Source organism: Erpetoichthys calabaricus, chromosome 9 (genome assembly GCF_900747795.2).
Source record: "Erpetoichthys calabaricus chromosome 9, fErpCal1.3, whole genome shotgun sequence".
In the NCBI taxonomy this organism is placed as follows: domain Eukaryota; kingdom Metazoa; phylum Chordata; class Cladistia; order Polypteriformes; family Polypteridae; genus Erpetoichthys; species Erpetoichthys calabaricus.
Genome location: NC_041402.2, coordinates 177,397,335 through 177,423,087, shown reverse-complemented (window position 1 = coordinate 177,423,087; position 25,753 = coordinate 177,397,335). Strand labels below are relative to the sequence as shown.

Genomic DNA, 25,753 nt, shown 5'->3' with positions numbered 1-25,753 from the left:
TCAGTCTAGCGAAATACAGTAAAATAAATCATAGCTTTTCCATTTTCTTCCATTCCTTAGTGAGTGTTGTCCTCTTCCTCCAACTCTGACTCCTAGAGTGAGGTGAGACGCCTCCCTTTATGTTGGATTTGGTAGTACTCCCGGTGTCATGGCTTTGCACAACCTAAGCACTTCCAGGCCATACGGAAGCTGCACAAAACAGGAACCCTGACAGAGCTGCCTTACCGAACTACAACTCCAGTGACCAAACTGGGACCAAGCCAGAAGTGTACTGCCACCTCTCATACTGAAGGATGAATTGTTCTGGATATGTTTCCCACAATCCATCCATTATACTTTTAACCTGAGTGGGATAACAACTGAAAACCACCCAGACCTTGCTGTTGTCCTTTCATTACAGCCTCCCAGCCAGGGGAAGAAATCATCCACCATCCCAGGTGGGATGCCAGTCCATCCATTAATGTTTTCACACTAGTTTCAGATTTAAAAAGAGGTATAAAACAGCATGGCATCCCAGTAGTAAATATGACTGGCTTATTGATCGAATCCCATGCCCAGTCATCATCTAAATACAGTTGGCATGTTGTTTGCAAGTTCTTATAGGTTTTTCTTCAGGTACTCTCTTTTTTCCTCCCACATAACAAAGAGGTATGGATTTAATTGATTTGCATCTCTAAATATCCAGGTATGCGTGTCCCCTACGATGGTCTTATGCCTTTTTGAAGTTTGGTGCCTGCCCCCATCCCATTTCTCCTGGGATTTTGCTCTGTGCTCTTCACTTGTGGTGTTCAATTCTGTAACTCTTGTCCCAGAACAGTCCCCCAGACTGATGTTTGCTTGATTATGGAAGACCAACATAGATTCTATCATAAAAAAGGCACAGCAGCAGATATACTTCCTGCAACAGCTGAGGGAGTTCAGTTTACACCAGGAGCTGCTCATTCAGTTCTACACGGCAATCATCAAGACTACTCTAAGCTTATACATTACATTGTGGTTTGGATCAACTAAACATGACAAGAACAGACTACAACCAATAGTCAGGTCTGCTGAAAAAAAAATCACTGGCACCAGGCTCCCTATTACAGGATCTGTACTTTTCCAGAATCATGAAACGGGCAGGGAGAACCACCATCGACCCCTCACATACAGGCCACAATCTCTTTGGACTTCTCCCATCTGCCAGGTGTTATAGTCTAAACTACACCAAAACATGCAATTATAAGAACAGTTTCTTTACACTAACTATCTAGCTCACAAACGGTTAATTAGGCTGTTCTCGTTCAGCCTGAACCCCCCACCCCATTTCTTGCAATATTCTTATTTACCTATACTGTATAGCTAATACTTGATTCAGTATTTGTTCACCATTTCTTGCACTTTGTCTTGTATTTATCTCAGGTGTGTAGTTATCAATTCTATGTATGTCCATCATGTAACTATTCTTGGAGCAAATCCAAATTAAGACCCCCACAGGCCCCTGGGTGACTCAGTTCTTTATTAACAGAGAGCTGATCCTAATTTTAATAATGCTGCCCGCAGACACCCAGTAGTTTAATGCTGCGTGATATTTCCCACTCTCCCTTAGTCTTTTCAGCACATGGAGACTCGGTCGTTTCATCGTGCCAGCTGGTGGATTGCTGAATAGGCCACTAACTGTCACAGGACCCTGGGCGAACACCGAGTACACTCTGATGGTAGATCCGTCCCTGTCTTGGAGAGTTGTCAAACAAAATGGAGTCACATTCCTTGTATGCAAGCATAATGTGATTCTGATTATGTTGACTTCTTTTGTAAGTTGCTTTGGATAGTAAATTGGCAGGTGTGAGTGTGCCCTACGATTGTCTCCTGCCGTGTGGAAGTTTGGTGCTGGCCTTGATCCTGATGCTGCTGGGGTTGTCTCCGCCACTATTTGACGGCAGTGGATTAATCGGGGCCAGGAAATGAATGGGTAGATTGTAATGCCTTGTATTGTATTCCCTGTATTTGGAAAAAATAATTGAATGAATTCAAATAAGATGATGACAATTATAATTCATCTACTGATTCTGCTGTTATCTATTTGCGCAACAATAGCAGCAAGGAGGGGATTTATCACTGTATGGGGTTCATTATAATTACACACTAATAATTCACTATACTTTATTGATCCCCAAGCAGAAATTCAATTACATGCTGCAGAAAAACAAAAAACATAAATATACACAGATGTTGACTCAAAGAAATATAAGACAATAGAATAAAAAATAGAGTGCAATAAACATTACATTTAAAAGAAAAATACTAGTAAATTGAAGTCTGTAAGGGCGGCACGGTGGCGCAGTGGGTAGCGCTGCTGCCTCGGAGTTGGGTGACCTGGGGACCCGGGTTCGCTTCCCGGGCCCTCCCTGCGTGGAGTTTGCATGTTCTCCCTGTGTCTGCGTGGGTTTCCTCCCACAGTCCAAAGACATGCTGGTTAGGTGGATTGGCAATTCTAAATTGGCCCTAGTGTATGCTTGGTGTGTGGGTGTGTTTGTGTGTGTCCTGCGGCGGGTTGGCACCCTGCCCGGGATTGGTTCCTGCCCTGTGTTGGCTGGGATTGGCTCCAGCAGACCCCCGTGACCCTGTGTTCGGATTCAGCGGGTTGGAAAATGGATGGATGGATGAAGTCTGTAATATCTTCTTATGGCTTCTGGATGGAGAGAAGGAAAGGATGTTGGGAGGAATCATTGATTTGCCTAATGGCAGCAGAAAGAAAAGCTCCCCAGAGTTGTTCCTTTTAGCACTGTGGAGGTATGAACCTTAGACTGAAAGTACTCCAAGAAATCGCCCCCTGGATGGGATGGATCCAATTTTGCCAGCATCCTCCTTTCCCACAGCAGCCTCTGGAGTGTCCAGAGTCAGTCCAGTGATGGAGCTGATTTTTCCAATAAGTTTGTTCAAGCGTTTTGCATCAGTTGAACTCAAGTTGCTTCTCCCAAGAGATCATTGTGGTTGCACTGGCTACAACAGACTGATAAAACATTTCCAGCAGCTTGCTGCACACCTCAAAAAAATGTGAGTCTCCTCAGGAAGTACAGTCTACTCTGGGCCTTCTTGTACAGCTCCATTGCGTTTTTAGATCAGTCCAGTTTGCAGTTTGACCCCCAAATACTTCTTCCCTGTGGATGATGACTGGTCTCAAGGGCTTTTTAAGATGCTGGAAATCCACCACCAACTCTGTTTATCTTGTTGATGTTGAGCTGCAGACTCCTGTACTCAGACTTGTCTCCATTATCATGGGGCAAAAGCTGGCATTATACTGGAAGTCTGTTGTCTGGAGGATAAACTAGAAGGGAGAAAGGACATTCACCTAATGGTGTTACACACCACCACTTCTGATATGCAGCCCTTAAGCCTCACAAATTGCCACCTGTTGATAAGGTAGTCCATAATGCAAGAGACTTTTGGGCATCAAGATTCATGGCCCTAAACTTGTCACTTTGTCTGTGATGCAGGGTGGCCTTTAAGGTGCTGGAGGAATCCAAGAATACGATCCTGAGTACAGTGCCGTCTTTGACCAGGTGGGAGTAAATTAGGGCATCCTCCACACCTATAAGGGCCTGGTAGGCAAACCACAAAGGAACAAAATGGCCTGCAAACAGGGACTGGAGCTGTTTCAGGACCAGCCTGTCAAAGGTCTTCACAGTGTGGGAAGTGACAGCGACTGGTCTAAAGTCCATAGGTGTGCTGGATTGTTCCTTTTTTCGGACTGGGATCACACAAGATGTTTGCCACACATGGGGAGACTTCTGCCAACTCGGGGAAAGGGAGAACAGATACTGAAAGACCTAATCATAATAATAACATTAAGCTTATTCTCACCTGGACCAAACTGGCAGCACAGTGAGGGTTAAGTTTTTTGATTTTTCTTGATTTTCTTCAATACCATCCTGCCCATCCCTGTTAAGGGGTCCGCTCAGAGATATGCAGGTGGTGTCCTGGATAATGGACTGTCAGGCAGACTGCAGTTTGTGAGACACAAAAACTATGTAAGCAATGCTGGAACAACACAAGGAACAGTCAACTTTTGTTCTTATTCTGTATACCTTAAACTATAAATATACAGTACCACCACATCATGTCACTTGCAGAAATTTTGTGATGATTCTGCACTTATGGGGTGTATTGATAAGGGAGATAAGACAGAGGAGAAGAATTAGGTGGAGAACTTTGTTTCTTGATGCAGAAAGAATTGTCTGCAACTTAACATCAGCAAAACCAAAGAACTGGTGATTGACTTTCACAGCACCAAACAGCCGCTATGTCCGGTCACTATTCAAGGAGTGGATGTGGAGTGGTGCACTGCTACAAGTATTTAGGGGTCCACATCAATGACAGGCTGGACTGTTCTCGTAACTCAGAGGAACTAGAGAAGGAATGGCAGAACAGACTTTTTTTTAAGAGGCTTGCATTCCTTTAATGTGGGTAGTGATAGCCATCACATCTTCTAAAACTCTGATGGCCAGTGTGGTTTTCTAACTCTGTGGTGTGCTGGGCTGGTGACATCACTTCAAGAGAGGCCCACCGAAACAACAAGCTAATTAAAACGGCGCGCTCAGTTACAGGACACACTCTCAATGCCCTGGAGGTAGTAGTGCAGGAGAGGATGAAGACAAAACTGAGTGCCATTTTGAACAATGCTGCACGCCCTTATCTGTCCTGTGAGTCCTGTTGTTTTTTTATGTTTCTGCTGATGTATGCATCTGAATTTCCCCATGGGATTAATAACATTCATGTAATCTAATCTATATATATATATATATAAAAGCCAAATACCACTGACTCACTCATCACAAAATCTCCTGAACCATGAGGACTTGGGACTTGAAATTTGGAATGGAGGTTACGCTTGGCCCATAGGTGCTCGCTAAGAAACGGTTTTAAAAACTTTGTGGTCCAAGCGCAAAATTTCTTATAGTTTTTTAGACCCATTTGTATGTCTGTCCGCTTTTCACGAGAGAACTACTTAACGGATTTAGATTGGGTTTTCCATTTGTATGTCTGTCCGCTTTTCACGAGAGAACTACCTAACGGATTTAGATTGGGTTTTTTTCTATAATTTGCTTGAACATATACCGTTGATTTTGCGACTTTCTCATCACGCAAAGTATCATAGTTCGCTCGCGGTACCGATTTATTAGCGCAAATCTGAGAGAGACCCATCGGGCTGCGGGGAGGGGGGGTGAGGCCCTCCTCACTCATACAACTGCCTTGGGGCGTAACCTTAACTCCGCTTAGTTAGCGAACGAGAGAACTACTTAACGGATTTAGATCTTTTTTTTCTATAATATGCTGGCTTTTCTATAATATTCTGGTTGATTTTGTGACTTCTCTCATTGCGCTAAGAATCATAGTTCGCTTGCAGGAGTGATATATATTTGTGCTACAGTAATCTGAGACATAGGCTGCAGGCCGAGGGGAGGGGGAAGAGTGACGTCAGGAGTGGGGAGCCTGGCAGGGCCCTCCTCACTGTCCTGTTTCACTAATACATGGGCGAAGCCGCAGGGGATGGCTAGTCTAATCTACATATGTACTGTATGTATATATATATATATATATATATACTGTATATACAGTATATATATATTATATATATGTATATTTAATGAGGTTCTGTAAAAAGCCAATTTTCCACCTGGGGACATTCATTAATTAAGACATATTAATATTATAATTATTAGTATATTCATAATTATTAGTATATAAATGTATATAAAAGTATGCATGTTAAGTGAAATGACACATCTAAAGGCAAGGCCGTCTTAACAGCATCATAGGCCCCTGGGCAAAGCAGTGCACTGGGGCCCCTGTTTTGATAGCAAAACAGAAACATACATAGGCATCAGAAACATCGTGGGTTCCTATGCTTCTCTGGGCCCCCAGACAATGCCCATTGTGCCCATATGTTAAGATGGCCCTGTCTAAAGGGGGGAGGGTGCATGAGTGGTAGTGTTGTGTAATGGCTAGCACTGCTGCTTCAAAGCTCCAGACACCTGGGTTCAAAATCCTGGCTTAGTTACTACCTGTGCAGATTTCATCCTGTGTCAGCATCGGTTTTAACCCTGGTATTTTCCTTTATCCTAAAAAGAATTACATTAGGATGATGGGCTAATGTGTTGGCCTACTGAGGGTAAGTACTCTCTGTGAAGTCCTACCTTGTAGCCAATGCTGATGTTACTTTTTTTTTCTCTCTCACCATTCCTCACACATTCCACAAATGTCAAAATAATTGTATCCTGTATTAAACTGGCATTGAGGTTGGTCTCCTATCAAGCTCTTCTATCAGGTCTCCACCTACCGGTGACCATACAGTAGCATTATATGGCTTCAGAATCTATCTATCTATCTATCTATCTAGGCAAACAGCAGAGGATGAAGATGGTATGTAACCAGGGGTTGGTGCAGTTCAGGAGCAGCCTCTCAAAGGTCTTCATAATGTATGAACTGACAGCACCTGGCATAGGCCTCTTGGGAACAGAGGTCATCGGTGGCTTTAGCCCCTGGTCTTTTGTGCAAAAGACTACCTCTCCCCGCTGTTCATTTTTACATGTTGTGTAGATAATTGCAAATTTTTCAGGGCCCCCCACTCTTTGATTTTATTTATTGGAATAATACTTGTGAAACTTCAAGGGTGTACCATTGAATCCTAACAAGGCCCCCTGGCAACTGGTCTAAAGTCCTTGGGATGTTTTCCACAGCAGGGAAACCATCTGCAAAGTTGGGGAAATGGAAAACATGCACTGAAACACTTCAATCAAGGACAATCAGATGCAACACTATGGGGGACTAGACAGCACTGGGTGCAAGGCAGAAAACGGGCTGGTCAGGATGCTAACACGTTCAAAAGCCAGTTCAGGTTTAGGGCATTCTAGAACTGCCATTTAACTAAAAGCTCACCGTCTATAAGAGGGAAGGCCATGCAGACATTGGGAGAACGTGCAAGCTGCATACGGACAACGACTGGAATCGAGATACGAACCTAAGACCCGTGAAACAGCGAGCGCTAAACACATAATGATGTCTGCTCAACCTTGCTATTCGTTTCCACAACACGCACGCTCAGCATTAGCACGTCGGGCACGAGTACCAGTGAAAGGTATAGTGGGCGGTCGTACACGCGCACGGTGCAAAACGTGGAGGGAGGAGGAGATGATCGCGCGCGTGCCCGCCCTGGTGCGGCTGGGGGCGAAGCAGCCGAGGAAGGCGGTGTTTCGTATTCTTATTTATTTTGTTGTCAGCCCCTCCCTCCCTCTTGTCCTTTAATATTGAATTCCGCTGTTTCGGAGTGCTTGCTTAAACCCGCGTGCCGTCCAGTTTGTAGCTGTCATTGGAGAGCCCGCCCGCCTGCCGCTCGCTTTCAGAGGAAGCGGAGCTGTCGACAATTAGAAACGGAAGCCGGGGCAGACTCTTTCTGAAAAGCAAAGGAAGAAGCGAACGCACTGCGAACAGCTGCTCTTGACGGGCGGGTCCGAACCCTCGTCTTTACTTTTTTTTTTTTTTTGGGACTGTTCGTTTTCGACATTTTTAATGGGGCATTTTCTCCAGTGACAACCCTCAGTTGTGGGACTCTGCCAAGTCTGCTTCTTCTTCTTTTTTTTCCCCGGCTGCCGGCCCGGCGCCGCAGCCACCTCGGGGATTTGTGGGCCTCGGCCTTGGCTTTCGGGAGTGGCTGTCACCCAGGGGTGCAACGCGGAGCGCTGGAGTAGGAGGGTCCGCTGCGCCGGCGCCCGCCATGGCGGGGAACACGAAGAGGGGTGGTGGGCTGATAGGGCTCATGAAGGACGCTTTCCATCCGTGCAACTACCATCTGAATGCACACCATCAGCCTGGGGCTGTGGATAAGAAGACCGTGGAGAAGTGTTGGAAGCTAATGGACAAGGTGAGTGCGGAGATGAGGGGTCGGGTGGGTCACTGCTGCAAGTCTAGCTGAGCAACAGTGTCCTCAGCCTGGTTGCAAGTTTGGGGGGTAGACGCCCGTGCTTTAGCGGTCGACCTCAATTTTGCAGCGATCATTATCGTCTTACATTATACGCTTCTACATCTTTTGCTCACGGTAATATTTTGGTCACCACTTCATGCATGTAACTGTTTCTTGAATTTTTAATGTCTTCACCTCCGGTCACAAGTTCCTTAACCCGATGAGGAATTAGATTTTCTCCTGTAAGCCTGCACTCTTGAGTGCGTGTGTGTGTGTGTGCGTCCGTGCGCGAGTGAGTGAGTACTGCTGCTACGTTTCCTTTGGTTTTTACAAATTGTTTCTCTGCACTATTTTGGGTGTACTATTACCACCTCTTAGACACGAGCCTATTTGTAGGGAGCTGCAGTAGAGGGACCTTTTTAGTAGCTATTCTAGTTATTTTATTTTAGTTAATAACTTCATACCTGCTATTTTTTTTACACGGCCCAGCAAAAACTCTTTATTTACCGTGGAAGTTCCCTTTTTTATAATATTCAGTTTGCGGATGAGCTAAAACTTTTTCTTCACTTTTAGAGTCTCACGTATTTTTAGATACATTTTAAGTTTAAGCTAAAACGGTAATAGGCAGTGAATACATTCGAATTCAGTAATGACAACCACCCAGTTCTTTTCTTTTTCCTCCTCACGGAACAGGCGCCGGTACTTCCTAATTCATAATGGATATATGCTCTTTATGTTCCTCTGCCTCTTTAAAGAAGTGCACTCATTTATTTATTTATTTTCTGCCCATATACACTTCCTGTTTTCCTCCCCTCTGGTCATTTATTTTTGTATTCCTTCAGTACAATGGGTGACCCGGTAGTGCTATTGGTTGCCACTGCTACCTTATTGTTCCAGAGTCCAGAATTCAAGTTAGTGTGCAGTTTTCTTTCATTTGCATCTTTTCCTCATGTCTGCATGATTTTATATGGATATTATTATTTCCTTCTACACCCCAAGTTCATGCAAATCGTGTAAATCGACCATATGTGAGTGTGCACTGTATTGAACTACTCCCTGTCAAGGTCTCCTCCCTGCCTTACTCTTGAATTTGCTCTAGGCCCCCACATGATCTTGTGAAGCTGTAAGTGGATGTGAAAGTGAAGGTTCCAAGTTATGGATGCAAGAAGTAGGCCTAACCCATTGCTCTTACATTAAGTTTCTCAGCTTTGATATTGTAGATAGATACTTTATTAATCCCAAGGGGAAATTCACATACTCCAGCACCACCTTACTGATACAAAAAAAAAAAATATTAAATTAAAGATTGATAATAATGCAGGTAAAAAACAGACAATATCTTTGTATAATGTTAATGTTTACCCCCCTGGGTGGAATTGAAGAGTCGCATAGTTTGGGGGAGGAACGATCTTCTCAGTCTATCAGTGGAGCAGGACGGTGACAGCAGTCTGTCGCTGAAGCTGCTCTTCTGTCTGGAGATGATACTATTTAGTGGATGCAGTGGATTCTCCATAATTGATAGGAGCCTGCTAAGCGCTCGTCGCTCTGTCACATATGTCAAACTGTCCAGCTCCATGCCAACAATAGAGCCTGCCTTCCTCACCAGTTTGTCCAGGCGTGAGGCGTCTTTCTTCTTAATGCTGCCTCCCCAGCACACCACTGTGTAGAAGAGGGCGCTCGCCACAACCGTCTGATAGAACATCTGCAGCATCTTATTGCAGATGTTGAAGGACGCCAGCCTTCTTAGTGTTTCCCAACCCTTTAAATGTCTGAAATGTTCACACACCCCACAAAAGCAATATCGCATTTGAAATTGGAAAAAGTCAGATTTTTGAAACACAAAGTACTAAGGGTGAACAAATTTGAATAAAAAAAATCTTTCAACTCAATGCATAGTATGTAAAATATAAATCGAGCATTTACCTTTTATAAATCTCAATCTTCTAAATGTAGTTTCCATGAAGCATACACACTTTATTGATGATCCAGGGGTTGGACTGTCCTGCAAAGCATCAAGCGCTGTGAGGAAATGACGCACAATCGACAGTTGAGGGGTTTTGGGGATTGGAGACCCCTGAGAAGCAATGGGTGTCAGCATGTTGCTAAGCAGTGAAACACAGTTGACAAGCATTGTTCTCCAGTAATAATTGCACTGAAGTTCAAAAATGGATGCAACGCACGGTTAAAGTTGCAGGGCTGCTGCCAGGACCGCCAGCAGGACAGATGAGCCGAGTGTAAGGCAAAAAAGTCAAATCAATCCTCACAATCAGGGGCTTGCACAAAGCAAGGAACCCGCAATGTGCATTTCTGCGGCTCATTCACAGGTGACAGTTGCAATGATTGATCCTTTTCATATCATTGAACAGGAGCACTAACTGGTTGCACAACACACCTCACTCAATTTTGGTGAATCGTGACTCTGCCTTCTTCTTTGTCACACCCCCTGAAATGCCATCTTGCACCCCATGTTGGGAATCCCTGCTGTAGTTGATTAGATGCTTTACATTAAAAGCAAAAGAAATATTGCAGCACATGTTCATTGGTTTAAATGGATTTATAGTATTTTTTTTTTTTTGCCTGAGTGGAAATTTATCTTCTACAATATTAAATACAAGCAGCAATAACAATTTTTTTTAACTTAACACAATGCATAGCGTATTGAAGTGTTACGATATCTTTTGAAAAAGAGGACATAAAAGAAATTCATAATTAAAATTTAGAATAGAATAATGTATATCCTGCTACCTCAGTAACATCTTAAACCGAACATGTGAGGCACTGTTATCAGTCTATAGATCATCCAGTATGCTTGAATTCCTTAAATCACTTAAGATGAATAGATATTGTAAGTGTAACAAAAGAGAAACTATTGCATATTCAAGTGTGAAAGTGATATCTACAGTAAAGAACAATTCACTGTATTAGTCATGTAAAGCCAAGAATGGTGTAAGCATTCAATCTGACAGAACAAATGCTGGAATTCAAGAATTCACATAAGTGAAACGGAACAATTAAAAATATCTCTATATTGATATGGCTAGTTCTAAAATTTAAAATTAGGGATGACTTTGTAAGTCAAGTAAAAGTATAACTGACAAAACGCCTTACATATCAAAGTATAGCATTAATATCTACAACGTTAATTACAATAAACTTTGTAAAGTAGAATTTGGAAATAAGGAAGAGTATTGGACTTGCACATGCTGCTAACAGATCCAATAGAAAATCATTGTAATTAGAAAAAGAGGGGGGAAAAAAACACACAAGTTCTAATATATATTATTTTTACTGATTTTATTTATTAATTGATTGATTGGATTTATTATGTGTCCTGAGAGTCTGAATTCTTGTTTTTTTTTTTTTTTTTTATGTTGCTGCTGCTGTATGCATTTGAATTTCCTCATGGGATTAATGGATATTATCTAATCTAATAACATATAAAGCTCAAGATTCAGTATCATCACTTTCTCGGACTCTCTTGATGCAATTCAGTTGCAGGTGACTGAAACCTATTCAGGTGAAAAGTAGAAACCAACCCTTGCCAAGGATTTCAGTTTATTGCAGGATCCACTTTTTTGTACGGTATTACTCACTCATGACTGGGCAAGTTTAGAGCAATTAATGTGCATTTTTTTGGGGGATAATGGAGGAAAATCAGACCATCCTGGGAAAACCCAAACTATGTAGAAGTGTGTAGATATCATACAGACAGTGATTAGGTGATGGATTCAATCCCAAAGATACTTGGGCTCTCTGTGTCACCCCTGATCATACTGCAAGTAACGTAAACGTTTGAATTAAACAGTATTTTCATCATTGCAGTTGCTGCTTATATACACACACACACACACCATCTTGTTATATGCATATTCGAGTGTCAAATATAAAGAAGGTTACAGTCTTCACTGTAGTAGCACCAGGCTTTAAAGGAGGTACTACAGGTAGCATTGCTGTATGATAGTTACCAGAAATTCAACATTTTGTAGTGAATGTGTTTTGCCTGTGTTCATGAAGATGGATTTTCCACAACCAGAGACGGGTCAGGTTGATGGTGCATTATCACAGTATTATTGCGTTTGCCCTAAGATTAACAGGCAGTATGTCCAGAGAATTTTCATAAAGAGACAAATGGCTCTCTGTCATCTGGTTAGTTAATCTTGCACAGAAACTGTTTAAAAGTAGTCTCATTTAGATTTTTTGATGGCACCTTAGTTGAGATAAAAGTTTTAAAAAAATATATATAACCCTTCAGCTGGCTTGTATGTGTAATGTTAGGTAGATTGCAATGATAAAGTGTAAATTTAAAATCCTCTAACATGAAAGGGAAAAGTTTTGAGTCATTATACTGGATAAACCTAAAAATGACATCTAAACCTATAGTGATGGTTTTCATTTGAAGTCAATATTTGGATTCAAATTTCTAAAAATTCCCTGTATTGAATAAATAACCACATGGTTTTTTTTTTTTTTTTTTTTTTTGTTCATCTTCAATTAACACCATTATCTGGAACATGAGTAGAAAAGTAAATTTGCAAGGCATTTTTTCCACTCCACTACTCAACTATTGTAGAAATATTGCCTCTTTCTTTCTTTCTTTTTTTTTTTTTTTTTTTTTTAAATGTGTTAAGAATATAGAGTAATAAAATAAAGCAGTGGGTACTTTACCAAGAATACCACATCTTTTATCTCAATACCACAGTGCTGTTAGACTACTATAACAATGTTAATTTTTCCCCACTGCAGGCCTTACACACTCGCTGTCCAGCTAAGGAGTGGACTTTCAAAATCTTGATGGCAGTACAGTACATTCATTTTCAAAGTGATTATTATAAAATGAGTGTTGGCCATACCCGTGAGAAACTGTGTACGGGTATATTGATAAAGTGGATGCAGTCAAAACAAATACAAATGAAGAAGGTCAGAATTTATGATGTATGAACACCCAAGGGCTTTATCCTCTTCAATGGTGTTCTGAGTTTAAGCAGGCAAACATGATGTGTTGAGGCACCTGCCTAGCCAAATTAGTAGAATCGGCTCTTCTGATTCAGGTGTTATATGAATGAGTGAATGAGGACAGAAGCTAGCCTCTTCTGTCATGAAAAAATAAAAGATCAATTATCTTGTATACTCTTTTACATTTCTCATTTATCATTCATGTTGTGTAACTCTTTTTTTTAGGCACCAAATTCGTGGCCTGTCTTTCTTTTCATTACTCTCTCATAAAGTGATGATATTTTATAATGTTTTGCTTCAGGTAATGAGTTCCTAACCTTTGCACCTTTTCTAAGATTGGGTACAAACTTATGCTTGCATCTCTCAGATTTCTGCCTCTCTGTATTGAAAAAGCACACTTTGGAGCTCATGATTGGACTTGGCTCTAGGAAAACATGAGTGGTTTATGCATTAAAAGTAGTAGATAGTGTAAATAAATATCTTTTATATTTTTAGAGATGTTCCTAGGAGGTCTGTTTCTTATCTGTATATTTAAACACCAGATAATCATCTGAAAGCTACATGATTGTGGAGAAATTGTAGAGGAGAATAGCAATTTAACCTGTTTAAAAGTGAAAGTAATGCCTGAAGTGTTTTGCTTTTTGCTGGGAGCAGAATTATGGGGGGCACCTTCACGGATGTGGTAACTTGATAAAACTTTTTTTTTCTGTTAAATCTTTGTAGTGTGTTTTGTTTTTTTTTTTTTCTGGGAACTCTGTCTTTGTAAGTCCCTAGTAGAGAGATTAACTGTTAAAACTATATAGAAGGAGCCAGTGGCAATCAAGAATTTACCTGAGAATCTGCCTTTGTTTTAAATTCTGTTTTTTTATGTATTACATATTTAGCTGTAATTTCAGTTTAGGTGTACGGTTTTCATTTGTTTTATATATTAAAATTGTTTTATTATTTTAAGTTGTAGACTAGATATCTAGTACAAATTTTCATCCAGTGATGTTTACCTTATTTTCCTCTAAAGTAATACACCACCCAAAAATATTTGTTACCCTGTGGTACTTGTATTGATGTTGACCATGGGGTTCAGTGGAGATCGACACTGAATAACAGCATACAGTACCAAAATCTCAAACCCCAGGTATTGCATAATCATCATGTCACATATCCAGACGTATGCACACAACATCCCAAACACTTATATTGTGAATAAAGTGTTGATAAAGACACAATTTTTGGAAAAACCTTCATGGAAAGTTGAGCTGTTTGAAATGAGGTGAACCTTTTGAAATGGAAAAACTGCCTGTCCCCACTCATTCATTCGTCAGATGTCCTTACTTGTAATAGCTCATTCATTAGCTGTCATTGTACTTTATGTGAAGTTAGCTTTGTATAGTGTGTGTGTGCTGAGAGAGCATGAAAAGTGAGAGAAAAAATTACCATGTGGAAAGAATGCCCCGTATCTCTACATATCTGAGATACTTTAACAAGCAGGAAGTCTGTTCCCTGATGCAGTTTCTGTAACTGTTCTTTTAAAAGTCCAAAGTGCTGCATTTTATGGTCTACTCAGTCACGTTTAATTCCTGTTTGGGACAATTTAGACATACGATAGGATACCTGACATGTGAATTATAGTTCATGAGTAATTGAGATTTTTTTTTTTCCATGAATGTTTTGATATTATTTCCTGCTGTACAATCCCTATTAAAGCCTAATGAATCTGGAATTTTGCTATCTCTGTCCCACATGAAAGCAAGAATAATTCATTTTTTGCCATCGGTACTAACCATGAGGAGTAAATAACGGATTTAAAAAAAATCTTTTTTTTTTTTGGGTGGAATTGTTTATCGCACATGTCTTCAGATGTCGTCATGCTTTCTTCCATCTTTACAATAGTGAAATGACCATAATTTGCCATAAAGTACTTTACATGACAGATAGTCATCTAGAATCTGTTTGGCGTAAAAAAAATCTGCTAAAGTTGTCCTGGTGCTATTTTGGTCTTAAAGTTCCTGTATTTTACTCTTTCTAGAGATTGTGTGTGGGAGGTCGTCTATCCAGGTCTCTTTGGCAGCTGGTTTGGGTGTTGTTTATTATAGCTACCCTTAGTTTTTAATGAACACTGTGTCTCCCAACTTGGTTTTCTCACGACACGCACAGTGGTTTGTTGGAAGCAACCACCGGCTTGAATTCCTGCAGTTTTTGAACAGTGACCCTTGTGCCATTACATTGCAAGGACCCTACTGAAAGCATTCTGTTCCATCATTCCTGCCTTGATCATGAAGCACTTTACTGTTGTTAGATTTTGGGAATGATATAAAGCTTCATCCCATAACTTTGCCCTGGAAAAAGTGGGTTGAGAAAGCAGGCAAGGGGAAAATACATAAACTTGCTTCACTTTTAAGTGTCATGCATTTGTTCATTTTAGTGAAGCAGGATATTTCTTGTGGTCAGATTAAATGTTAAAAGAATGAATACATATACACATGTAATTAATTTCAATGAAAGGATGTTTTTCATATTTACTAGATTCCTGCAATGGTCAAACTAGAATATGAATTAAAAGGTTCTTTTTGTTTTTTTTTTTTTTTTTTTTTTTCTCTGTGTCATTTTTTGTTTTTGGAATTAACACGCTTAATTCCTAATGCAGTTGTAGGGAGCCTGATCTTATGCTGGCAGCAGCATTGGTTGGACATTACCTGCCCTGAGTGATCTGTCCAACACGGGAATCGCTTAAGTATTTGACCTCCCAGACTTACTCCAAACTGTAATCCTAGCTTAAATTTAGATGAACCTTTTTGTGAGCTTGTTTTAACGTCTTCTTTCCTGTTCATAGTTGCACTTTCCCATAATATCATTAACTTGTTAGTGGAGGGGTGGAAAGAGATGAAAGAATTACATCTTGAGCTGACACAAGACAAACTAATTAGCAGCATGTTGTTCGGCTGGGCTAATATGGCAATTCATTGGTTAATACTGCTGTCCCATGCCTGGGTAGTATCTGTAAAGAGTTTGCACATTAGGTTAGGTTAATTGATAGTTACTAATTGATGTTGTTTTTAAGAGTGTGTATGTACATGTAATTGGACATTGGTGTCCTTTCCAGGACAGTTTCCTGCTTTGTGCCCAGTGCTACCTGGATAGGCTTCAGCGGTCTGTAACCCTGAACTAAATTAAGTACATTTAAGGATGATTTGTGATGTTATTCAACTCTGGAGATAATTTGAGACCTGAGAAGTTGGAGCTGATGCAGGCGATATTACCAATTTAAAAAAAAAAAAAGGGTGTTTAGTTATCAATCATTTAAGCAGTCTTCTAAACCTTTTCCCTTAACTTGTTTGTCTTACAAATCTATTTTCTGTTTAAAAACCTTACAGGACACATTTTTATATTTCAAAGTGTATGTGCACTTTATTAGCATACTACATAGAAAAGAGACTCTATCTAGAGGTCTTTTTAGCAGATATTTAAACTCGTGGAATGCTTTTGTTTTCAGTAATTGTTTAATGGTTAAAAAGAGAGCGGGGTTGGAATCAAAGTCAAGTCAAGCAAATTTTATTTATAGAGCACATTTAAAAACAACAGAAGTCGACTAAATTGCTGTACTATTTCCACAAATACAAAAGATACACTGCATCCGGAAAGTATTCACAGCACATCACTTTTTCCACATTTTGTTATGTTACAGCCTTATCACAAAATGGATTAAATTCATTTTTTTCCTCACAATTCTACACACAACACCCCATAATGACAACGTGAAAAAAGCTTACTTGAGATTTTTGCAAATTTATTAAAAATAAAAACATTGAGAAAGCACATGTATGTAAGTATTCACAGCCTTTGCCATGAAGCTCAAAATTGAGCTCAGGTGCATCCTGTTTCCCCTGATCATCCTTCAGATGTTTCTGCAGCTTAATTGGAGTCCACCTTTGGTAAATTCAGTTGATTGGACATGATTTGGAAAGTCACACACCTGTCTATATAAGGTCCCACAGTTGACAGTTCATGTCGAGGCACAAACCAAGCATGAAGTCAAAGGAATTGTCTGTAGACCGTCGAGACAGGATTGTCTCGAGGCACAAATCTGGGGAAGGTTACAGAAAAACTTCTGCTCCTTTGAAGGTCCCAATGAGCACAGTGGCCACCATCATCCGTAAGTTGAAGATGTTCGAAACCACCAGGACTCTTCCTAGAACTGGCCGGCCATCTAAACTCTGTGATCGGGGGAGAAGGGCCTTAGTCAGGGAGGTGACCAAGAACCCGATGGTCACTCTGTCAGAGCTCCAGAGGTCCTCTGTGGAGAGAGGAGAACCTTCCAGAAGGACAACCATCTCTGCAGCAATCTACCAATCAGGCCTGTATGGTGGAGTGGCCAGACGGAAGCCACTCCTTAGTAAAAGGCACATGGCAGCCCGCCTGGAGTTTACCAAAAGGCACCTGAAGGACTCTGACCATGAGAGAGAAAATTCTCTGGTCTGATGAGACAAAGATTGAACTCTTTGGTGTGAATGGCAGGCGTCACGTTTGGAGGAAACCAGGCATCGCTCATCACCAGGCCAATACCATCCCTACAGTGAAGCATGGTGGTGGCAGCATCATGCTGTGGGGGTGTTTTTCAGCAGCAGGGACTGGGAGACTAGTCAGGATAAGGTGCATCAACAAAGTATTGAGCAAAGGCTGTGAATACTTATGTACATGTGATTTCTCAGTTTTATTTTTAATAAATTTGCAAAAACCTCAAACATTTTTCACGTTGTCATTATGGGGTGTTGTGTGTAGAATTCTGAGGAAAAAAATGAATTTAATCCATTTTGGAATAAGGCTGTAACATAACAAAATGTGGAAAAAGTGATGCGCTGTGAATACTTTCCGGATGCACAGTATATACAGTACATATATTTCTGAGTGTATTTATGAATGTATTTATGTAGTTAGCTATCTTGGCTTGTGACAAAACATGTAACATCCGTTAAAACTAAGTTTTTATATAAGGCTTCAGTTTCATTTGTTCATTTTTTTTTTGTTTACAGCCATTTTAACATGGATCCTCACATAAACGTCCACATCTCATATAAATTGACCCCATATGCTCTTTTGTTTTGATCACTACTTCTAGCATTATTTTCTGTTTTTTTCTCTCAGAAATAAAACTTTTGTGCAGGTTTATGTACATTTTCTACATGAGTAACTACTTCATTTGATAATTATTGTTGCTTCATAGCAGACTAATCTTTTTAAATGAAAGATTAGTATTAAATTTGGATTATTACTCCGTAAAAGTGAAGAAAGTATTTTTAAAATTCAGTTAACTTGTTTACTAAATAAAGTGTGCTACAGTATCAAATACAGCTCGTTTTTGTTTGAATTGGGCTTCCTGCTCTGTGACATGTGGGTAAAGATGGAGGCTGTCAAGACACAAGCAGGAGCTTCAGAAAAGATAAATTTACAGTGGCCTGTTTTATTGTTTCTAAGTATTCCACTGGTACAGTCAAAGTTGCATTAGTTTAACGAGATGACCAGCAAACTGAGTCATTCAGAGGGTTGTTGGCCATATTGCATTTTCTAGTGTGATGTGTTAACAAAAATCCTCCATGTAACAATAGCGCAGCCTATGTTCAGGTTTTTATCCAAACCTGTTGGACTTCTCTTCCTTATGTGTAAGTTTTATTCTGTGTATGGGCCACATGTACTGATTTTTTTACCCTTGTTTTCCCTCATATCCTCAAAACACATACTTGTTAGTTAATTAGTATTTCTAAATCCACATGGCCACTCTGTTTAGGGTTCTTTCCTGCTTTGCACCTATTATTGCCAGGGATGGGCTTTGCGCTTCCCCTGAACTGCATGAAGCTGTTTCGAGAATGTATTGTATGTGGTTAGATGTTATTGGACAATAACCCTCCCATTTCCTTTCTGATAATAGAAGCTGTATAAATAGAAATGTACACTGAACAGGCACAACATTAAAAGCACTGACAGGTGAAGTAAATAACATTGATTATCTTGTTACAGTGGTAGCTGTCAAGGGATGGGATATATTAGGCAACAAATGAACAGTCAGTTCTTGAAGGTGATGTGTTGGAAACAGGAAAAATTGGCAAGTGCAAGGATCTGAGCACCTTTGAAATGGCCAATTTGTGATGGCTAGAAGACTGGGTCAGAGCATCTCTAAAGTAGCAGATCTTGTGGGGTGTTCTCAGTATGCAGTGGTTAGTACCTACCAAAAGTGGTCTCGGGAAGAATAACCGGTTAACCGGCGACAGGGTCATGGGTACCCAAGGCTCATTGATGTGTGTGGCGAGCCAAGGCTAGCCCGTCTAGTATGACCCCACAAAAGAGCTACAGTGGCATGAATTGTGTTTTTCAGCAATGCAAGCCATAAGAGAAAGGTGTCGGAACACACAGAGGCACTGTGATGCCCTGGGCAATGATCTGCTCAGAAACCTTTGGTCCTGGCATTTTATATGGATGTTACTTTGACACGTACAGTACCAAGTACCTAAAGATTGTTGCAAACCATAGAATCCCTGATGGCAAGGGCCAATTTCAGCAGGATAATCTGCTCTGCAACCCTCCAAAAATTGTTCAGGAGTGTTTTGAGGAATGTGACAAAGAGTTCAAGGTGTCAACTTGGTCTCCAAATTCCTCAGATCTCAATCCTGTTGAACATCTGTGGGATTTTCAGGAAAAACAAGTCTGATCCATTAACACCCCACTTCTCAACTTACAGAACTTAAAGCATCTGCTTCTAATGTCTTGGTGCCATATACACCACAAGACACCTTCAGAGGTCTCGTGGAGTACATGCCTCAATGGGTCAGATGGTGTATACAATAGACTGTTGTTTCAATTGAGCCACAAACTGGCAAACGTAAATGGGGAACTGAAAAATCCTGCATTGTATTTGAATGTGGCAAGTTTATTTCAGGAAAAATACCACATAAGAGCATCTGGAGTTGCCCAAAACAGAGTGGAGAAATTTGAAACCGGCCATTCAGTTTGAACTATTCACAGTTCCATTTGAATACAGTTGTGATTTCAGTGCGAGTATGATCGCCATACTCCATATAGCTCATTTCACATGATCATTCAAATGCTTGAGGTCATTGGATGACTGAAGATGTCACTGTTTTAAATGTAATTCACCTTCATGTTGCTGAAACCATTCCAGGTTGTACATATTCTTGTGACATGGAATATCATCCACTTTAAAAGATTCACAGGTGGGTACTATCCTGCCATTAAATGACGTACCCAACTGGAATCAAGTTTTTTTTTTTTCCTCACATGTATCGTTTCTTCCAAATGATTTGAATCTGCAGAATTTTAGATTCACCCAGTCAGGCAGTGTTTTTCCATTTCTGTTTTGTTTTCGTTCCTTAGATAACTGCATCCACACGTTTTTTATTTTACACTTACATGACTCTGACTTAGTTGTGCCAATGTCTTTTATACCCAATACATGGCAGGGTATGATAAGTTATGTTTGGATATCCATCTTTTGACACTACATTTATACTCGGTTGTAATCAATCCATGATTTTATCTGTTTCTGTTGCCCCTTTTAAAACAGAAGGCTTCTTCCAATCACAACACTGGTTTTGGCTTGGCATTGCTTGTGGTTAGAGCTGCAGTTTTGAAATGTTATTAATGATGTTGTGTGTGTCCCAGCAAAGCTGCTGTTCATCACATGCTCCTGTTGGTGCGTCTGGCCTGCACTTAAATTATTAGTCCATTCTCCCACTGAATTACATGTACACACGATTTGCCGATTCTTGACGCTCTGCTATTGGTATCATTGCATGTGGAATCTTAAAGGATTGATGCTGTTGATTTGGAATCGCTGATTAATTACACCAATAATTTTTAATAGTTATTGCTGCAACATTTATATATTTTAATGTTTTTTCTTGAGTGCGTTTTATTTAAATTATGAGTTCAGGAAAGCCAATGTGTCGTAACGGGAACTAACCACAGCTGTAGAGGACAGCAACTTGCCAACTTTTTTGGCAGAACACCCAGACTTTGCAGTTATTAGCCAATCCTTGGTTGGTAAAGCTCACTGCTTGTTGCAGCAGCACAAATTTACTAAATTGAAAATGTGGAAGTTTTGTTCATGCTCCTTAAGTTTTAAGCCATGAATAATTTTATACTTGGAGCATCCAAATCACTTTGAATAGAAAGATGTAAATTTGTCTTGAAGACAAAATTGCTGACCAAGGGACTGACTCAGACTAGTTGTACTTAGGGGCTTTTGAGAAGTTCTACAACCACAACAAATGTGTGCCATTCAACTTGTAAACAACTGTGCTATAAATAAAACTCTAACTACTCTTTATCACAGCAGATCTCTTCAAATTTTGTCTCAGCTTGTGAGTTGTGATTAATAAAAACTATTGATCTTGCTGGCTAGCCAGTGAATGGAATTTCATTTCACCTAAGAGCTTACTTACAGAAAGGCATTCTCTATTTCAGTAGTCATTTATGTGTAAAGGACAAGTGTATTATATCTATAAAAATGCACATTTAGATAAATGAGGAGATGGATCATTCATACATTTCTATGCATTAGTCATCCAGTTGTACCTTTCTTCATTTCTGCTGTAAGGTTAATTTTCCTTTGTTTGTTCTTTGTGCCTTATCTTAAAGAGAGGAGAGCAGTTAGTTGTTTGGTCATGTGGTTAGTTAATATCTTGGTTATCTCACTGTCTCATTCTAATTTTATATGGCCACAAGTTTCTGATCACTTGACCATCACAGCTCTGTGAGCTTGTTGGGCTCCCCATTCCAAATCCATGAGCATAGATATGAGGTGACCCCAACCCCTTTGCCTCTGTAACAGCTTCAACTTTTCTGGGAAGGCTTTCTGTGGGAATTTGAGCTCATTCACCCAAAAGAGCATTTGTGAGGTCAGATAATAATGTTGGATGAAAAGGCTTGGCTTGCATTCGGCATTCCATTTCATCCCAGAGGTGTTCAGTAGGGTTGAAGTCAGGGGTATGTGCAGCCCACACAAGTTCCTCCATGTCTTTATGAACCTGGCTTTGTGCACAGAGACTCGGTCATACTGGAACAGGAAAAGACCCTTCCTGAACTGTTCCCACAAAGTTGGAAGAACACAGTCATATAAAATCTCTATGAATGCTGAAACATTAACGGTAACCTTCATGGGAACCAAGGGGCTTGGCATAAACCCTAAAAAATAGCCCTAGACTCTTATGCTTCCTCTACCATACTTTACAGTATGCAGTCTGGAAGGAAGCATTCTACTGACATCTGCGAAACCCCAATTCATTCATCAGACTGCCAGATAGTGGTGTGTGATTTATCAGTCCAGAGAATACTTTTCCACTGCTATAGAGTCAAATGACATGCTTTATGCCATGTCTGCTGGTGCTTCGCATTGTGCATTGTAGTCTTAACCATGGAAACCAGTTCATGAAGTTCTTGGCATATATTTCTAGTGCAGATTTTGCATGCAGTGGTAGTTTGGAACTCTGTTTTGGGTTATAATTGCAGATTTTATGCACTTCAGCACTTGGTGGCCCCACTCTGAGTTTGTGTAGTCTTCCCTTTCTTGGCTTCTTCTCTGTGCTTCCCCTTCACAGTAATAGCACTTGCAGGTGAATGGGGCAGATCTACCAAAGCAGAAGTTTCATGTCCTGTCTTCTGCAAAAATGGAATGCTGTGACAGTGCAACATTTAAAGCCAGACAGTACGACCCATTCTACAGCCAGTGTTTGTTAATGGAGATTTATAGATATGTGCTTGACTTGATACACCTGTTAAAAATGAAACACCTGAATTCAGTTTGAAGCAGTGTCCACATACAGTTGCCCATAGTGTGTGGTTTTAGGTGCATTTGTATAAAATGTAAAAGTGCTCTTTTTCCATCAGTCTGTCCATTAACATGAAACACCTTGTCTCCTAGTGTACTTGTTCTATTAAAATTTGACACATTCATTCTTTAAAGACTTGCAATGTCTAGTAGAGCTCACTGTACATCTTTTTGAAATTTAAAAAAAGCATTTAAAAAAAAAAAAAAAGCAAAATTTTAAAAGCAAATTTTCAGTGTCTAGTATTGTTGATTGACGCTTACTTGGCAGAAATTTAAATTCACGTTTAATGCCCGATATTTGCTCCTATAGTTTAAAAAAAAAAACTTTAATACAGGGCACTGCAGTAAAAGCAGAGGCATGTACAGTATGTAGGTGAAAACCCATGGTCATGCTATTGACTTTCTTGGGACTTGGCAGTACTCGCTCACATTCCTGCTACTTGAAGTCCTACTGGGTTAGTTAAGTGATCTTCATAACCGTAAACATAAACAATGAAAGCAAGGAAAATAAAAACTTAAACCATTCCAGGTTGTACATATTCTTGTACTAGTTTTTAGGCAAAGAAGACTGAAGTTTTGAAGTAAGGCTGTTATACTCCCCTCATCTTGGTGCTCAAGAGTGGCGACCTGGTATGTTGATTAGCACATGCAAGAAAGAATTTCACTGTTCTTTTGTACATATTTCAATAATGACTCTTTAAGTCTACACTTAGATTTTCTTAAAAACCAACCCTTTACACAAATACAATTGTGTATTATGGTAACTCACTGTGGTAAAGCATGGTATTAATTACAAATGGTTGAAAAGTTAAATTTTGCAGCCAAATACTTCTTGGTTAAAAGTACTTTTTAGTATTTATGAGCTATATTGAATCCAAATCATAACTTAAAAAAAAATATCGAGCATGGTTGCCCATCCTTGTCTTGCCATTTAAAGCTATATTCCATTACACGGAGAAGTAACACTAAAATGAAAATGTATGATGAACTCAACACATCCATAATGTGCCTTTTATGTGCTTCTGCTTGCACAGAACTCAAAATTTAAAGATACAACCACATTAAAGTTGGATGGTCAAATGCAACTGGAAATATTTTATGTCACAACACATCACCCATACTAATCTCCACTCCCTAGTGATACTCCACTGCAATAGAAGTGAAAGATGGATAAATGTACAATGGACCTGAGGGGAAATGAGAAGTGCTTTAGCTGACATTTACATTTTTTTGATTGTGAGCACTTATTGACCATGTTAATGTTAACGCACTCTTATATAATTTTGTGTCAATGACAATAATGCATTTGAAAGGAAATTCAAGTATAAGAAAATGTTATAAACTTAAAGGAAAGTTTGATGAACAATAATTGTTTGAATTGGGTTAATGTTAATTTATGTACCATATTATCTCTTACTACTCTCTCAGTCCTCAAATTGGCCTAAATCCTTGGTTTAAATAAATGTGAAAGAACCCAATTTAATGACAAAATGGTTTACTTTGTCCTAGTTTGTGGTGTGTGTGTGGTGATTTTTGTCCATGTTTTCACACCACTTAATAGTTTGTGCTTTTCATTATTACAAGTCACATTCCATTAGAACAAAGCGCTTGAGACTAAAAAAATAATTTGTTACAACAGGGATTTTGTTATAATGGAATTGGACCATAGGACAAACGTTTGGCATGTACGGTTAATAAAGTAGACTGTGGAATTCATAACTCGATGGCAAAGACCATTTTCTTCTTGCTAGCATTGTTGACAGCGAGATGTTGCAACTATTTCTGTAAAGTTAATTCCTCTGGTTATGTAAAGTGGAGTCCATAGTGTGCAGTCAGTATTACTAGACTTGGAGGTCTGCGGTCCCCCTCAGTCTCTGGAGCATGCTCCTCTTTGACTTACATAAATGGTCCCTCTGTGTCCATAATATCATAGTGTCCCATCAGCTTTCATAAACAACGTCCCTTGGATGATATCACCAAATAGACTGACTGTCTCCCTCTGGCTGCCGTCATCTTTTGAGATTCACCCTTTTTTTTTTTTTTTTTAAACGTATTACGTTTAACTTAAAAACATCATAAGTTTGAGGAAATGAAGGTTACATTCGTAATTAAGAACCAGTGGATGTATAAATTTGCAAGCAGGAAATTCAAAGACACATTCAAATACAGCAAATTAAAAAAATTACAGTATGCAGGTGTTTACAGGGTAAAATCTCATTAAATTTATGAAGTGCATTGAAAAACTGATTTGTAGCTTAAACAAGAGGGAAGCTCGGCAGTTTAAAATTAAAAAGATAATTGCACTTTTTTATTATTGTAGAAAGACTAGTTAACAAACTTACTGTGTACAGTGTGCTGATGTACTGCATACATTATTTTGATGACGGAGACGTAGGTCATCGGATTAATTAAAACTAACCAATGCCGTATAATCGTGCCGCTTTTTTAATGATTTTTAAGCACAAGGGAAAAAAAATGAACATTTTTAAAATCCGTAATTTAATAAACCACCAAGAATAGTAACATTGCAACAATGCACGCTACGAACCAACATACAATCATCGTTCAGTATGCACTGCCTGCTCATGTGCCTGCCCCCAACTCCTCACCTGAGTCGCTTTCATTTGTGTACAGTCCACATGCACCTGTGAGTCACGTTGACTGTTCATTTTCCAAACACCACCTCAGTCGCTTTTGACTCTGCTGCAGTCCACATGCACCTCTGAGCCACGTTGTCTTTTCATTGTTCTTTGCGGTTCCAGCTGCTTTTCTATATATAATCCACCAAGTCACCCGACCATGATGGGGGGGGGGGGGGGGGGGGGGGGGTTGAGTTGGTGTGTACAAAGGGCAGGGATGTAATCAGTGCGAGCGTATGACCTGCACTTACTGGGAATTACTCGTTCATGGGGAACAATTGCAAGCCCCGGTCTCCAGCACGAATGGGGTTCAACGGCTTACCCACGTCTCTCGGCGCAAGGTAGACACACGTTGATCCATTCAGTGTAGCACACGTGCAATACCGGACA

General features: G+C 40.0%; 2 protein-coding genes across 2 annotated transcripts in view; both read left to right on the top strand.

Annotated features, from left to right (window-relative positions):
• Window positions 1–25,753, top strand: part of LOC114656856 (40S ribosomal protein S25) — a 1,002,297-nt gene that overhangs the window by 125,959 nt on the left and 850,585 nt on the right. The window lies entirely within an intron of this gene.
• The window catches only part of cbl (Cbl proto-oncogene, E3 ubiquitin protein ligase), a 118,242-nt gene continuing 99,583 nt past the window's right edge, over window positions 7,095–25,753 (top strand). Inside the window, exon 1 of the mRNA XM_028808435.2 lies at window positions 7,095–7,900. Within this exon, the coding sequence (XP_028664268.1) occupies window positions 7,754–7,900 (147 nt within the window). The 5' untranslated portion in view covers window positions 7,095–7,753. The remainder of the gene's footprint in view (window positions 7,901–25,753) is intronic.